At 41.5% G+C, this 14,925-nt stretch overlaps 1 protein-coding gene across 1 annotated transcript in view; it reads right to left on the reverse strand.

Annotated features, from left to right (window-relative positions):
• The window catches only part of ARL15 (ADP ribosylation factor like GTPase 15), a 249,287-nt gene that overhangs the window by 179,055 nt on the left and 55,307 nt on the right, over window positions 1-14,925 (reverse strand). Inside the window, exons 2-3 of the mRNA XM_029910942.1 lie at window positions 10,910-11,054; window positions 5,389-5,448 (exon numbers count right to left, since the gene is read on the reverse strand). Of these exons, the coding sequence (XP_029766802.1) occupies window positions 5,389-5,448; window positions 10,910-11,054 (205 nt within the window). The remainder of the gene's footprint in view (window positions 1-5,388; window positions 5,449-10,909; window positions 11,055-14,925) is intronic.

The raw sequence follows: 14,925 nt of genomic DNA on the forward strand, positions 1-14,925 counted from the left end.
ATATGACGCAGGAGCGAGACACAGTCTTACAGACATTTGTAGTTGAGCCTGCAGCTGGGTTGATATGGTCTGCCATGGTCTCAAATCTCCCCTGTGGTAAGCAAGCTCTTGCTGGTGAAGAAACTTACACAGCTCCTATAAATTCTACTCTTTGGGTTGGCCATCTAGTCTTACAGTAGTACTCATCCCCTATATCCTCCAACGATGTTAGCCTTGATACTCCATTCATCCACTTCTTCTACAGCAGTCAATTACTTTTTCTACACTGCCTCCTACACATGGAATATCCTCTTAATTATGATTCATCAAGCTGTTCATTCACTTCTGTTCATTAAATCCCCCCTTCAGACTCCTCCTGCATTGTCAACAAGAAATGAGTCAACAAACAAGCAAATGAATTTCCAAAATTAAAGCAGCCACGTGATCTTATTGTAACAACTCTGGTCCTTCCTCTACCTAAAATTTGTTTTAGGTAGAGGAACTCAACCTCTACCTAACTCAACCTCATTCCTTGAATGGCCACAATATTTCAATACTCCAAGATTTCACTATGAGCTTTTCCTTCATGGCCTGAAACAAATACTGATGAAGCAAGGAGCAGAACTCCAGAGAAGTGGTGTAGGGTTTGGGGTGGACCATTGCTGGAAGAAGCTTAGAATTTGCCAGTACAGAAAACCTCCTCCAGCCTCAATTGGGCAATCAAGAGGAATTTGATAATAAAACTTAGATTTTTCCATCTCTAATTAATCTTTCAAATCCATCCCAGTCTGGAAGTTAGAAATATTTCACCACAATTTTCAACCCTCCATTTACAGGATAGTGGATTAAAAGACCAAAATTGGCTTCTTCGGTCTCTAAAATTACATGGCTATATGGATATAAATGTTATTTGATGTGATTATTCTGAAATGTGTTACTGGGAACTACATCAAGACCATAAAGTATCCACATCTCAGATACCACCAATAACTAGCACTGATTTTGTTAGTATCATGAAGCCAGCAACCAAAGGAGCACACTGACTAAACTACTATCACTCCAGGGGAGGTGTATCCAGATTATGAATGAGGCTTCTTGGTCGGACAACGTGAAGAAGCTTGCCATTGGTGCTGCTTTGTAGTATCTGTACTGTGAATAAACCAAGGAGCTCAGTTTATCTAGGGAATTCACCAGCACTAAATTCATTAATTAAAATTTTAAACAGCCAAAGTCTGCTTCTGCCTTGCCATTTTTCCAGTCTCTTCACACTCCCTCATTCTCTCATCTCCCACATTTTATACTGAATCAAGTTCAGTTTCTGCTTACAATACCATGCTAGGGTTTGCTGCACCTCCAACTCCTCCATTTCATGGTGTACCTTAGCTAAGTGAGAGGGGGCTATTTATATCTGCACAGTAAAAGTACACTTTTGGGGCATCTGGGTTAAGGAATGCCAAATCTCCTGAGTAGTAGTCGAATCAAAGAAACAGATTATCTCATTTATTTATCAAATTCAAAACTTAATCTCTTGCAATTTAAGAAGAAAAGAACAAAAGGAATTACACAATTGCTATGTCAAAAGGGAAACTTAACTCTGGACACTGGACTTGGCAGGCAAATGAAGGAAGAACAGCTTTTCAAATATTTCAAGTATTTAAGTATTTGTGATTTTAAAGTCTCCACAGATTTTCTTACTGATTCAAAATCTTTTTTTTTTTTTAAACAAAACTTCTAATATTTCAGAAATTAGATTCAAAACCAGATTCAATGTACCAAGTTAGTATTGTTTAAAAATACAAAAAATAATCAGTTCAGCTAAATGATGCAAGAGGTCAGGATACTCCATGAGTCAAATAAGAAAATGTAACATGTTAATTCAGTTTTTTGCTGTTTTTAAGAATCTAAAAAACAGTGTTTGATAAAAGGCAAATGTCTGCAACAGAACACAGCAAGCTTTGCTCTCTGTCCCAAACAAATACTAAAGAATGATGAAGAGTTAATGAGACCAAGAACAGCAGATAAAATGAAAGTGGCTGTGTTTTCTATAAGCTGTAAATGAAATTTTTTTTTGTATAATTCTACAGAAACGGAGAACCTGGGTGTATTAGAAGCTTCAGGAGGTAACTAGAATGGTACAAACATACACCACCTTCCACTACAAGGAGGAGTATTCCGTCAGCCAAACAAAAGGAATAGTACACAATCAGCATCTGTTTCACATAACTGCTTGGCTGCTGAAAGAAGAAATCTAAAAAAAGTATGAGTTTTAACAGTCAGTCCTTAAAGTATTTCAAACAAAACTTCACTGTGCTCAGGCAACTGGACAAGGCTTGCAATTTTCCAAAGGCTAAGATTGCAAGGCAATTTTTAAATTAATTGAGTACATCACAAATTAAAATCTAAACGGAACTTTTCCCTTTTGATTGACATGCTGCAATGAATAGTGAACCTTTGAAGACAGATTCCTTTCAGCCTCTCCAGATTCTCAACATCAACTGCCCAGACAAGACTGCTATAGTACAGAAAACAAAACTCAGCCACAACATATTAGTGTTTGGGAGGGTGGTGGGGAACAGAGAACTTACAAAACTAACCTAATACAGGCCCCTCTCCCTCAACATCAACAGCAGAAATTCCAGAACAAAGTTTAGGAGAGAAAGAGAAGTTACAAAAAATAAACTGGTAAGACTTATTTATGTACACTGTTTATACCAATACAGAAATGATGTAGTCTACTATATATAGCAATTCTCCTCCACATACACAAACAGAGGAAGGGGAAAAATATCAGTGGCCAACACTGCCTGACAGGATCAACACGCTGACGCACTGCAATCAAGTCAAAGGTGTTGCAGTCCTCATGGTGCTTCTACAGAAAATATAAACATATGTAACAGCTGCCCTGCATCTCTTTCCAAGTGATGTCTTCACTTTTCAGCCCTCCCAAAAGCCCTACCTCCTCTTAAGAATCTTTACCCTAATGCAACAGAAAATATCCCTCCCACTTCAAAAAATATTAAAAATACCCAACCATCAGGCTGGGCACTGGAGGCCTTGAGTCTAAATCAATATCTAGCTACCTGCCATCTAGCTTTAACTGACTACGTTTAGACTCCAAAATTGGCCCCAAGTGACTTTACTTTGTGACATTGGGAAAGAATTGCAGCGCTGAATAGAACTTAGATGTCACTCAGGCACCATAGTGACAAGTACAATATAAATGCATAGACAAATGTGTCATAATTAAGGCTACAATTCTGTCACAGAGGTCACTGATTCCATGACTTTCCAGGACCTCTGACTTCTTCTGGGCCAGCTGAACAGTGGTCTCCGGCCCGCCAGAGCAGCGGCTGGGGTTGGGTCAGCTGCAAGCCCTGGCAGCGCTCTGTTTGTCCCTTCTCTGACACTCTCCACCCCCAGGTATTTTTAGTAAAAGTCAGGGACAGGTCGCAGGCTTCCCTGAATTTTTCTATATTTGCTGCGATCTATCTGTGACTTTTACTAAATATAACCATGACAAAATCTTAGCCTTAGTCATAATCCCTGTGCTATGGAGGTTGCAGCCTCCCTTTTGGAATGGATGACTATCAGTGTCTGCAACAGGGGTGGGCAAACTTTTTGGCCCATGGGCCACATCTGGGTATAGAAATTGTATGGCGGGCCATGAATGCTCACAAAGTTGGGGTTGGGGTGCAGGAGGGGGTGAGGGCTCCAGCTGGGGCTGTGGGCTCTACGGTGGGGCTGAGGATGGGAGGTGTTTGGGGTGCAGAAGGGTGTGCCGGGCAAGGACCGAGCGATTCAGAGGGCAGGAGGGGGGGGGAGATCAGGGCTAGGGCAAGGAGTTGGGGTGCCGGGGGGGTGGCTCAGGGGTGCAGGCTCCGGGCGGCGCTTACCTCAAGCAGCTCCCAGCAGCAGCAGCAGCAGCATGTCCCCCCACTCCAGCTCCTATGCGGAGACGTGGCCAGGCGGCTCTGCTGCGCACTGCCCTGTCTGCAGGCACTGCCCCTGCAGCTCCCATTAGCCACGGTTCCCGGCCAATGGGAGCTGCGGGGGCGGAGCTTGGGGCAGAGGCTGCCCCTGTGAGTAGGAGACAAAGGGAGACATGCTGCTGCTTCCGGGAGCTGTGCCGAGCAGCCCCCAACCCTGCTCCCCAGCTGGAGCAGGGCAAGCCCCAAACCCCACTCCCCAGAGGAGCTCGAGTGATGGATTAAAACGGGGATTAAGCCAGATGCACCCCGTGGGCTGTAGTTTGCCCACCCCTGCTCTACAACCTTTGGGAGCTACTTTAAGTTTAATACATGTTTATCTCAGAGCTTCCTCAACAGTAAGTTAAACTAGGAAGGAACCATGGATCTGATTTTGTCCAATGAAAGACTTCCCTCTAGAGTTTATCTAATTTTTCCATTACAGTGTTTAAAACAAGTAAGTTTAAGCCTTGTTAAAAGATTAATCCCAAAAAGGCAATTTGCTACTGTATTTATGTACCTATGGGAGGGAAAGGAGGGGAGGAGGGAGATACACAGACTATAATAAGTAGGTTCTTTAAGCAGAAGTTCAGGGGAAAGACCAGATTTTTTTTCCCCCAACAGAAAAATCTTCTCATTTCATTTTATTAATACAACTGTCTGTTGGCCAGCCAAGCCATCACCTTTGAAGTTTGTTAGTCAAACTGACCCTGTAATAGACAAAAAACTAGGGAGAGAAACTTTTTTTAAAATAGGAAAAATGTACAACCAAAGTTGGCAGGGGGATTAGTGGGCAAATAACTTACCTGAATCAAACAACTATTTTTTTTTTTTAATTGACTGGATTTCAAGTCATCTGTGTCCTCTTAATCCTTTGGAAATTGGCTACTCCTGAAGTGTTTTACACCTAAAGGAGAGGACCATTTCTAGAGTAGAGGCTCAAATGTAGTGGCTCTGCAGCGAATGAGTCCTCTTACACATCATCATCTGTGATGCAGGTAAGGGGGGATAAGAAAGTACCTTTCATCCGTGTTGTCACTGTAGCTTTGCTAGAATTTGGCCCTAAATTTATTACATTTATATCATGTACACTCATCTTTAGGGTTCAAGAGATTAGAAGACATACCATGCAGTATAATCCAATTTATTTTATGAATCTGTTGCATATTCCTCAAGTTGTGATGCTTTGATATTATCCAAATTTATAAATGAATTTCAGTCACCATTTTTCATTGTTCTGACATTTAAAATAATTATGTGACAAAACAAGCAGAAATCTTAAAATATTCCAGGGCCTCTATCTTTTACCAACTCCCTATTTAGTGTGTTTATAGTGAAGTAATCAATTCGTTGTGTTCTGCTGTAGGGCTTAGATACTGTACCTTTATACAGTGAAATGAAAGTAAAATACCGATCAGATATGCAAGTGATTAAAGTGTTATACCTCCAAGTTCTTTTACATTCAAGACGGCATTCTGGAATGGCACTGCTTTTATGCTAAAACCTAAAATTAGAAACAAAAAGTGTTAGTAACTTATTTGGTAAGGTATTTTAAAATAGACTGTATCCATTAAAACTATTACGTTCACTGTGGTTTTAGATAGGCTACTGAGTCACATTAAATATAGATTGGACAGAAGCAAATCAATGAATACAAGTAGACCTATAAGGAGAGCCCTACCAAATTCACGGTCCATTTTGGTTAATTTCAGTCACAGGATTTTAAAAATTGTAAATTTCATAGTTTCAGATATTTAAATCTGAAATTTCACCCTATTGTAACCATGGGGGTCCCAAGCCAAAAGGTGGTCGGGGGGAAGGGGGTCTCAGTATTGCCATCCTTACTTCTGCGCTACTGCCTTCAGAGTTGGGCAGCCTGAGGGCAGCTGCTGGCTAGGTGCCCAGCTCTGAAGGCAGCACCACTGCCAGCAGCAGTGCAGAAGTAAGGGTGGCAATACCATACCAAGACGCCCTCAATTCTGCACTGCTGCTGGCGGCGGTGATGCCTTCTGAGCCAAGCTCCCACCCAGCAGATGCAAAGCTTCCTGCAGCCAGGGAGGTTCCCGGAGGTGGGTCTGACCCGGCCCTGGGAGCAGCCTGTGCAGGGAAAGAGGAAATCCAGTCCCTCCCCAGCCCATCCGGAACTAGCAACTGGAGTCAGGTGCAAAGTAGAAACCCCTGGTCAGGGCACCCCTAGCCCCACCTCTCCCCAGCTCCAGGTCCAGCACTTGGGACTTAAAGGGACCTTGGGTTGGCTGTAGGAGAGGGGCAGGGAGTTACCACGGTGACCCCTGACCACAGGGCCCTGGGCAGTTGCCCAGTCGCCCACCTGTAAGGTTGGCCCTACTCCCCCCACAAACGACCTCCCCATACCATGCCACTCTCACTTCTGTGCGCTGCTAATGGCAGCACTACCTCCAGAGCTGGGCTCCTGGCCAGCAGGTGCTGCTCTCCGGGCACGCAGCTCTGTGAAATCTGGTTTCCCCTACAATAGCCAGATTTCACAGGGGAGATCAGATTTCAGTGTCTGACACACATTTTTCAAGGCCGTGAATTTGGTAGGGCCCTACCTATAAGCTTGTCAACATAACCTTTCTATAAATAGGAATTTATTAGTTTAACCACAGAAACTCCATTCTGCTAGTAACTTGTGCAACAAAGCATTACCCCCATCTTCCACATTCGTACTTAACTTAAAAGTGATGTGGGAATAGAAGTCCAAAAAAAGAGAAATTGATAGAATGTGCATGTTTTTTGGCAATCTCCATTAACATTTTTTACTGAAACTGAAGTTTTGCATTATCATTAATAATATTAGGTAACCATTCTAGGATTTTTTAACACAGAAAGAGACTAGGAAAAAAACTGAACTGCATACGTTGCTTTACTTAAAGTATGCTTTTCTTGGTCACTCTTAATATTAAGGTTGATAAAGGGTTAATAAATTATGTAGTAGACATTACAACCCTGTTACAGACATGAGTAGTATGTACTCTAGATGGTTACAAACACTTCAGTAGGTATTACGTATGTTTATAAGCCATTAATATAACCAACCCATTGACTGATTGGACTAAAATCTGTAACAATTTATTAACCTTTTATTAAAATATTGATTAATAATTTATTAGCCCTTTATAAACAGAACAAGATCCCAGATGCATAGGAAGCAGCACTGCACCTGAAGCTGCTCATGACAATCTGCTGCCCTAAGCCAAACTTCAGTGTACTGAACCCCTCCTATCCCCTAGAACAGAGGCTCTGAATTGGGGAGGGGAAGGAGTGCACAGCCAGCTTTCCGATGGTTTGGTGGTTATGGTAGAAATGGTGGGGCCACGCCTCAGGTTGCACCACCATTCGCTCTGGTTTGGCCTGGCCAAGTTTGAATGAGTGGCATTGCAACCTAGCATACTAGGTCCCAAGCACCAGTCTGGTTAGGCCCAGCTGCCCCTGGCACCTAAGCAGAAATTGCTGCTCGAGGCAGCTGCCTAGTTTGCCTATAGCGTCCTCTGGCACCTGGTTAATAAGGGGCAAGAAAGGCCAGGTGGCTCTTTGCAGGGGAGGCTGACTAGGCCCCCTTAACACAGCATAATGACTGGGTGTCTCCCCCAGCAAGTGGGGGACAGAGAGGCTGCCTGAGCTCTCACCCCACTGCAGAGCAAGTGCACGTATGATGGGAGGAAGGCTGTCCAGTGTGACAGCTCGTATGGCAGCACCCTCTACTCACCCCAGAGTTGTGTGGTCCCTCTTACAAGGGGGAGGGCGGATGGGTGGACTCTCACCACCATAGAGCTGTGAGAGGCAAGAAGGAGAATAGGAGAGATAAAGGGACATTCCCAGTTTGCAAAAAGAACAGGAGTACTTGTGGCACCATAGAGACTAAGGAATTTATTAGAGCATAAGCCCACGAAAGCTTATGCTCTAATAAATTTGTTAGTCTCTAAGGTGCCACAAGTACTCCTGTTCTTTTTGCGGATACAGACTAACACGGCTGCTACTCTGAAATCTGATTCCCAGTTTGGAATTTCTTACAGGGATTCCCCAAGTCCTAGAGTCCAGACACTAAGGGGTACAGCATTCTATAAGCTTTGCAGAGGTTTGGGACCAGGTTGCAGCAGAGCAATGGCAGGCAGAATGTTACAAACCAAACACCTCTGATCCATCTCGCAGAAGGAAGTTAGGTATGAGGCCACAGACCATTCAGAAAGTTCCCTCTGCGAGGGGGGCATATGTATAGCGAGCACCTCTGTAGTTAACAGAAATTGGGGAAACTGAGGCACAGCTCAGGGCAGCTGCAGCCAATACTCCAGTCGAAACTGGGAACAAAATTTGGAAAAACTGAGGCACAGCTCAGGGTGTATCTGAAGCCAAGATTCCAGCATAAATTGAGGACCAAACACTGGGGAAAAAAGGTCCAGATCAGGGTTGTTATGGCCAAGGTCCCAGCAGATATTGAGAACCAAATGTGGGGAAACTGAGGCATGGCACAGGGTGGCTATGGCCAAGATTCCAGTGGACACTGGATCACAGCCCAATGTTGCTGCAGCTAAACCACAGCCAACTGGGGAAACAGGCACAGTATCCAAGCTACATGTGCAGCAATTGGGAGACTGCGATCTAAGACAAAGGACTTTTACAGAGAGAGTGGCCCTGGATATTGGGGTACACCTCAGGCAAGGACCCTGACATACAACACACACTGAGGCAGGGAAAACGCCCACCTTCCCATCCATGGAATTAGAGTAGAATTGGGTTTCTTTAAGATCTACTATGGGCATTATGCTAGTCACCCTTTCTCCTTGGGGGCTGGGAAGGAATTTTTCCCTCATCACCAGACAGGCCAAGGTAGAGAGGGTTTCTCAACCTCCCACACAGCAGGTCAGGGAGGTTAGGTTAATATGGCAGATATCTAGTGCAAGTACTTGTTATGGAAGGGACACTGTGATTGGATCAAGTGGATTGGAAGGGGATTTAGAGGAAAGCACCCCTTCAGGAAGCTGGGGAAGGGGAGTTTGGGGCTCCTAACTTCTAGTATAGCACACACAGTATCAACATGTTTACACATGCAATATCTTTGAAGTGGTTTGGTCCGGTACAATTCTGAGGGCTGCCCAAGTTTGCCAATCCAGCACTATATTTGTTGCTGAACAGAACAGAGGAACTGACATACCAGGAGAGACCAGTCGCTTCCGGTACTCTGGTTCTGACACTGGCCAATAACAGATGCTTCAGAGGAAGATGCAAGAAACCCTGCAGAGATCAACTATGGAATAACCTGCCCATACAGCAAGTTTCCTCCTAACCACGTGAGCTGGATGTTGGCTTATGCCCTGAACCAGGAGGGTTTTATCCCTTTTCAAGTCCATATGATATAACTGTAATGGCAATGAATTCCATGGGTTAAGTACACACTGTATAAGAAACAGTATTACCTTGAATCACTTACATTTCTTACCTTTCTATTTTATTTAAATTATTAAAATGTGAGGCTACTGAGCACACCTTGAAAACCAGTTAAGGCTGCTCATGGACAAGAATGCAAAACTCAAAACCACATATATGAAACAAATATCTACATACACCAACTTCTCACACAAACACTGTCACACACCTTTTCCCTATTACACTAACAAATTAACTTTACTCAATCACTAGGGTCACATAAGTAAAAAAAAAAAAAATACAAGATTGCTCTCCCTCTGCTATGACCTAATCTATCCTCCTTATTAATTTTATACCCAGGTATTTATTTTTGTCATTTCACCATTTTTCATTAATGCCTAGTGTGTCACAATCATCTCTTATTGCCAGGTATCCTGGTTCTCCTGTGTTTGTTTTTAAGCTTCTTGCATTGGTACAGATACGTTTATAAGTTTTAGTTATGTCTGTTTATATTTAACTCCTTTATTTCACCCTGTTTTTGTAGAATTTATCTCTGATCTAAACCTGTTCCTGCGCCATTCCTCTCCTCCACTGACCAAAGAGAAAGGACTATGACCAGAAATAAACACTGACCACTGATTAAGTTTTCTTTTGGTTACTTACACATTCCACAGTGCTGCAGTGACTGACTTTGGAAGGACCTAAGTCCTAATGTGTATCCTCTAGTTTCCTCATCTCACCCCATTTACTATCACCTTTTCCCATCACTTTGTGCCTATGTAGCAAAGCCCCTTAAGGAATAAGACTTCAAAGGTTTCTTTCTTCCCTTTTTGGTGTCTATGGAAAAATCCACAGGGGGTAGGACCTTTAGAAATTAACAATTTAGATACACCACCCATGTTACTGGAGAGCTCTCTCACTTTTAAAATGCACCAGATTGTATATGTTTTTGTGAAAATTCCCCAGGTTTTTAAATTAAATTAAAATTAAATTAAATTTTGCCAAAGCAAGCCGCCTATGCACTTCAGCTACTCAGTTCAAAGCACTGTTATAAAGATAATTTTTAAAAATGAATTACTATGCTGAAGATCTACACAGCCTTCAGCACACACTTTAAATCTAACCCAGTTAGTGTAGCCATTCATCTTTAAACAAAAGATAACACACACACACTTTTCAAACGATACCACACACCCCACACAGTAGAACAATGAACATAGGACTAACTAGGAACTGGCCAAGGGAATAAATATGTTCTATTTGGATAACTGATATAAAAACATATTAGGAACCAAACTTTATAAAATTGTTACTATAAACTCAAAATTTCTGGGCCACAAATGTAACAAGGATTAGCTTTATTCTACAGATTCATTATTTAGTTCCAGTATTCCTCTTCATTTCATCCCATCGTGTACATTTGAATTATTAATAGAGAAACAAATATATGAGATAATACCCCCCCAATATTTTTAATTATTATTTTAAGGAATAAACCTAATGCATAATTTAATTGACAGTTATCTAAAGTATTAGAAACATTACTTTTGGTTGAAAAAACCTTCCTGACAGCAGCATCATACCTGTTGTAGACACTATATTCTCTGGGTTTTCACTGCAAAGCTGTGACAGTAGACTTGTCTTGCCAGACCCAGTGAGACCTATACAAACCAAGTCATATTCAGGTCGTGGAGGTGGTGGTCCCTTGCAGCAAAGCGCTTTAAAACACTGCCAGGAAAAAGAAAAAAAAGACTTCACATATTCTATAACAAAATTTAAAAATTCCAGTTCACAAAATTAAAGGCAACAAAGACAAGCAAAATATTCTCTTTTTTCCAAATGTCCTGATACAATCAGCATTTACTAGTCTATGATTAGCCCAACCAGAGTCTAAAAAACAGATTTTTAAGAAAGCAATAGTATATTATTTTTCACCTAGATCTGATATGCATGGGATGGGCAATCTGATTTAATTTCCTGAATAGTATAAAAAATGCACATTTAATGAGACAAACATGCATGCTATTCAAATATTTGTCCAACCATGTTTGCCGCCAATATTAGAATCAGCAGGAGATGCAAGTGCTAGTCACATTTGTAACTAATGCCATACCTGGCCTAACTAGTGAGCAGTTTTAGAGCTGCTGCTGGCCAGACACTCCCAGTTGTCGCAGCTTCGGGAAAGGGTAGAAATCCTTTGGTGACATTGTCTTCATCCCTTCCCCAATAGTCCCCTACTTGTGCTTTCAAGGGGATGCTGTCCAGTTTACAGTCAGCTTGAACTGGCTTTCAGGATATATTTTATAACAGTTAAAATACAACACACTATGTGGGTTTATTAACGCACACATCTTAGGAGGAACTTACTAATTTTGTTCACCGCACTATACAATAGAGAGGTGTAAATTAATCATTGTGTGACTGCATGAAGAACTAAACTGCTTAAACTGTGTCTTTCTTACAGCAACATGCGTAGCTCTTAAGAGCCAGTGCAGCAATTTAATTAGTCCTTTATTTGTGCAGTACAGGTAAAATCTTTACAAACAATTTAAAATATCACCATTCTGACAAAACCAGTGCTAAAGGCTTCTGCATAATATTTATATTCAAGTATGAATGATCATCACATTTTAGTTAAGTCTATAAAATGCACTGCCCAAAACAAAGCATTCTCTCAGCAAGCACTCAGTGTCAACTACCCCAAGAGTAGGGCACAAAGAAGCTGTAGCAAGTGATAGAAAATGTGATTGCATAGACAATTCATGACTGGCTACATATTTGAAACACACAATAAGATCCCTCACTAGGTATCAAATCCAGCAGCTTCAGCACCAGAAATGTGAGTCTACCACCTAGCTAAATTAGTACTAACACTGTTGCTTGTAAATAGCAAGCGAGTACATTACAGGCCACCCACTAGAGGGAGACATGATCACACAGCCAGTTTACTACGATACTAAAATTATAATGGGATTATTTTGGATTAAATGTTATATTATTGATAATGAATTTAAACTGGAGGAGTGTTAACATTTTAATGGTTCTTTTGAAAACAATATGCATAACACTCAACCTCGCCATGTGCACCTATTTATTTGAGTGGGAGATAATAGGTCTGTCTGAGGACAGGATTTGGCAGTATCAGTCTTGTTACATATTTTTTCTTGTCTATTCCTGCATAAAGATTAACACTGCAAATATACAAAATACCAATGCAAAATGTTTCATTCTGCAGTCTTATTGGTTTGTTCCCTTACACCAGCCAGTCTAAAGAAACAATCTTCATAAACAAAAGAACAATGGCACATAAAATAGGAAGAATCCAGGCTGACGTTCAGATTCCAGGCAGAGTATGCAATGGTGACAGGAAAATCCCTGATTTATTTGTGAACCAAGCAAGTTTTACATGAAACTTGAGATTCAACATCAAACAAACTCACTATTTTTTTCCCCTCCAGAGCCAGTTTCCACACATTAGTCAACATAACTTCTCTATTCCCTTTATAAAAGCCAAAGTGCAAATTTATGATTTGGCCAAAAATATTCACTTCCAATTAATGTAGTTAAATAGAGAAAATATCAATTTTTGTATATGGAAAGAATATAGGCTTTACTGCAATATGTTTGTTATTTTCTTGTCTTATGAATAGTGAATTTTCTTGCATATTGAATGTAAAATTTTATTTTGTTGAAATAAAAGGAGTAAGTTCTTAAAACCATTTAATGTGTTGGCCTGAAAATATTTCCACAACTTAAAAGGCTACACATACTTTTTATCATTGGCCAAGTTTTAAAAAAAGGATCAGCTTCTTCCCACAACTCTACTACTGGCAAAACATTTCAGGTGCTATCATCAGTAACACATTTAAAGATTTTATAAAACAATTTTTAAGACTTCCATTGCCCAGCAATCTATATTTACCAATCTCACTGGCCAATAGTTTTATAAGCAAGACACATTTTAAACTTAACTATAGCCATTCACACTAAGAAAGTTATCCTTTAACAATTCTGGGCAACCACCACTGCCTTCCCATTCTGCAGGGGTAGAAAATTGTTTGGCTATTAATGAAAATGGGCCATGCCATTTGAACATTCATTACAGAGATCAGATCTCACAGCTCTGGAAGCCATATTTATTATTGTTTGTATTATCAGAACACCTATGAGCCCCAGTCATGGACCAGGACCCCATTGTGTGTTAGGCACAGAACAGAAAGAGTCTCCTGCCCCAAAGTGCTTACAGCCCAAATAGACAAGACAAGCATAGGATGAAGGAAGGAATATAATACACAAGCAGAGTGAACAATGTGATGGCAAAAAACATGTTTGTTCCAGGATTCCTTCCCCACCTTTCGGAGGGTAGAAAGAAAAGAGATGGGAAATGGGACACTGAAGGAAAAGAGTGAAGGGAACAAGACAGGGGAAAAGAGTAAAAGGCATGGAGTGATGTTGAGAAGAGACCATGAGGGAAGGTTGGAGCAATCGTCACAGGGCAGAGAAAGTCCAGTCAAAATTAGCCATATCATTTTCAACCCTGTTTTGGCGGACTGAGTGGGGCACTGAAGAAAAAAGCAAATGGTTAATATCTCACTGTCAATCACAGGAAATTTTCTTAGTGCAGACAGGGTCTTTAAATTGAGTCGTCCCTAAATATATCTCATCTCTGTTACCTACCACCTAGTTGTCATAAGGCTTTTAAGTTTAAAAACAATTTTTTTCACAGGTGTGGGCCCAAATAAAAAAAACATTTAAGTCACATCCATGTGTAAAGGAAAGAGGAAAATTTCCACAAATACTTTTTGTTAAAAACTCTTGATGAGAAACATTTTTCCCTTTTTGAAAGACAATATCAAGTACAGTAACTCCTCACTTAACGTCCTCCTGCTTAACGTTGTTTCAAAGTTACATCGCTGCTTAATTAGGGAACATGCTCGTTTAAAGATGTGCAATGCTCCCTTATAACGTCGTTTGGCTGCCTGCTCTGTCCACTGCTTTTAAGATTCTGTGGAAAAGCAGCAACTTTATAAGGGAGCATTGCACAAGTTCCTCTTCTCCGCCTCCTCCTCCTCCCTCCCAGAGCTTCCCCCACCGCCAAACAGCTGTTTGGCAGCACTTAGGACTTTCGGTGGGGGGGAGGAGCGGGGATGCAGCGTGCTCCGGAAAGGAGGTGGAGTAGGGGTGGGAAGAGGTGGGCCTGGAGTTGAGCAAGGACAGGAAGAGGCGGGCTTGGAGCATTCCCGGCAAAGTCGGGGCCTGTTCTTCTCCAGGGAAGCTGCTGCTGCGAAGGTGCTTCCTAGCGTCCTTGCCTGCAGCAGGCTGTGCCTGTGTGGGGTAAGCCGGGGCACTTCCCAATCACAGTACAGTACTGTACAGTATATAATGCCTTTTGTTTGCCCCCAAAAAAATTCCTTGGAACCTAATCCTCCCATTTACATTAAATCTTATGGGAAAATTGGATTAGTTTAACATTGTTTCACTTAAAGTTGCATTTTTCAGGAACATAACTACAACGTTAAGTGAGGAGTTACTGTATACAGTAAAATGTCAGAGTGTGTGTGTGTGTGTGTGTGTGTGTGTGTGTGTGTGTGTGTGTGTG

Source organism: Terrapene carolina, unplaced genomic scaffold (assembly GCF_002925995.2).
Source record: "Terrapene carolina triunguis isolate 2854851 unplaced genomic scaffold, T_m_triunguis-2.0 Scaffold69, whole genome shotgun sequence".
NCBI lineage: Eukaryota > Metazoa > Chordata > Testudines > Emydidae > Terrapene > Terrapene triunguis.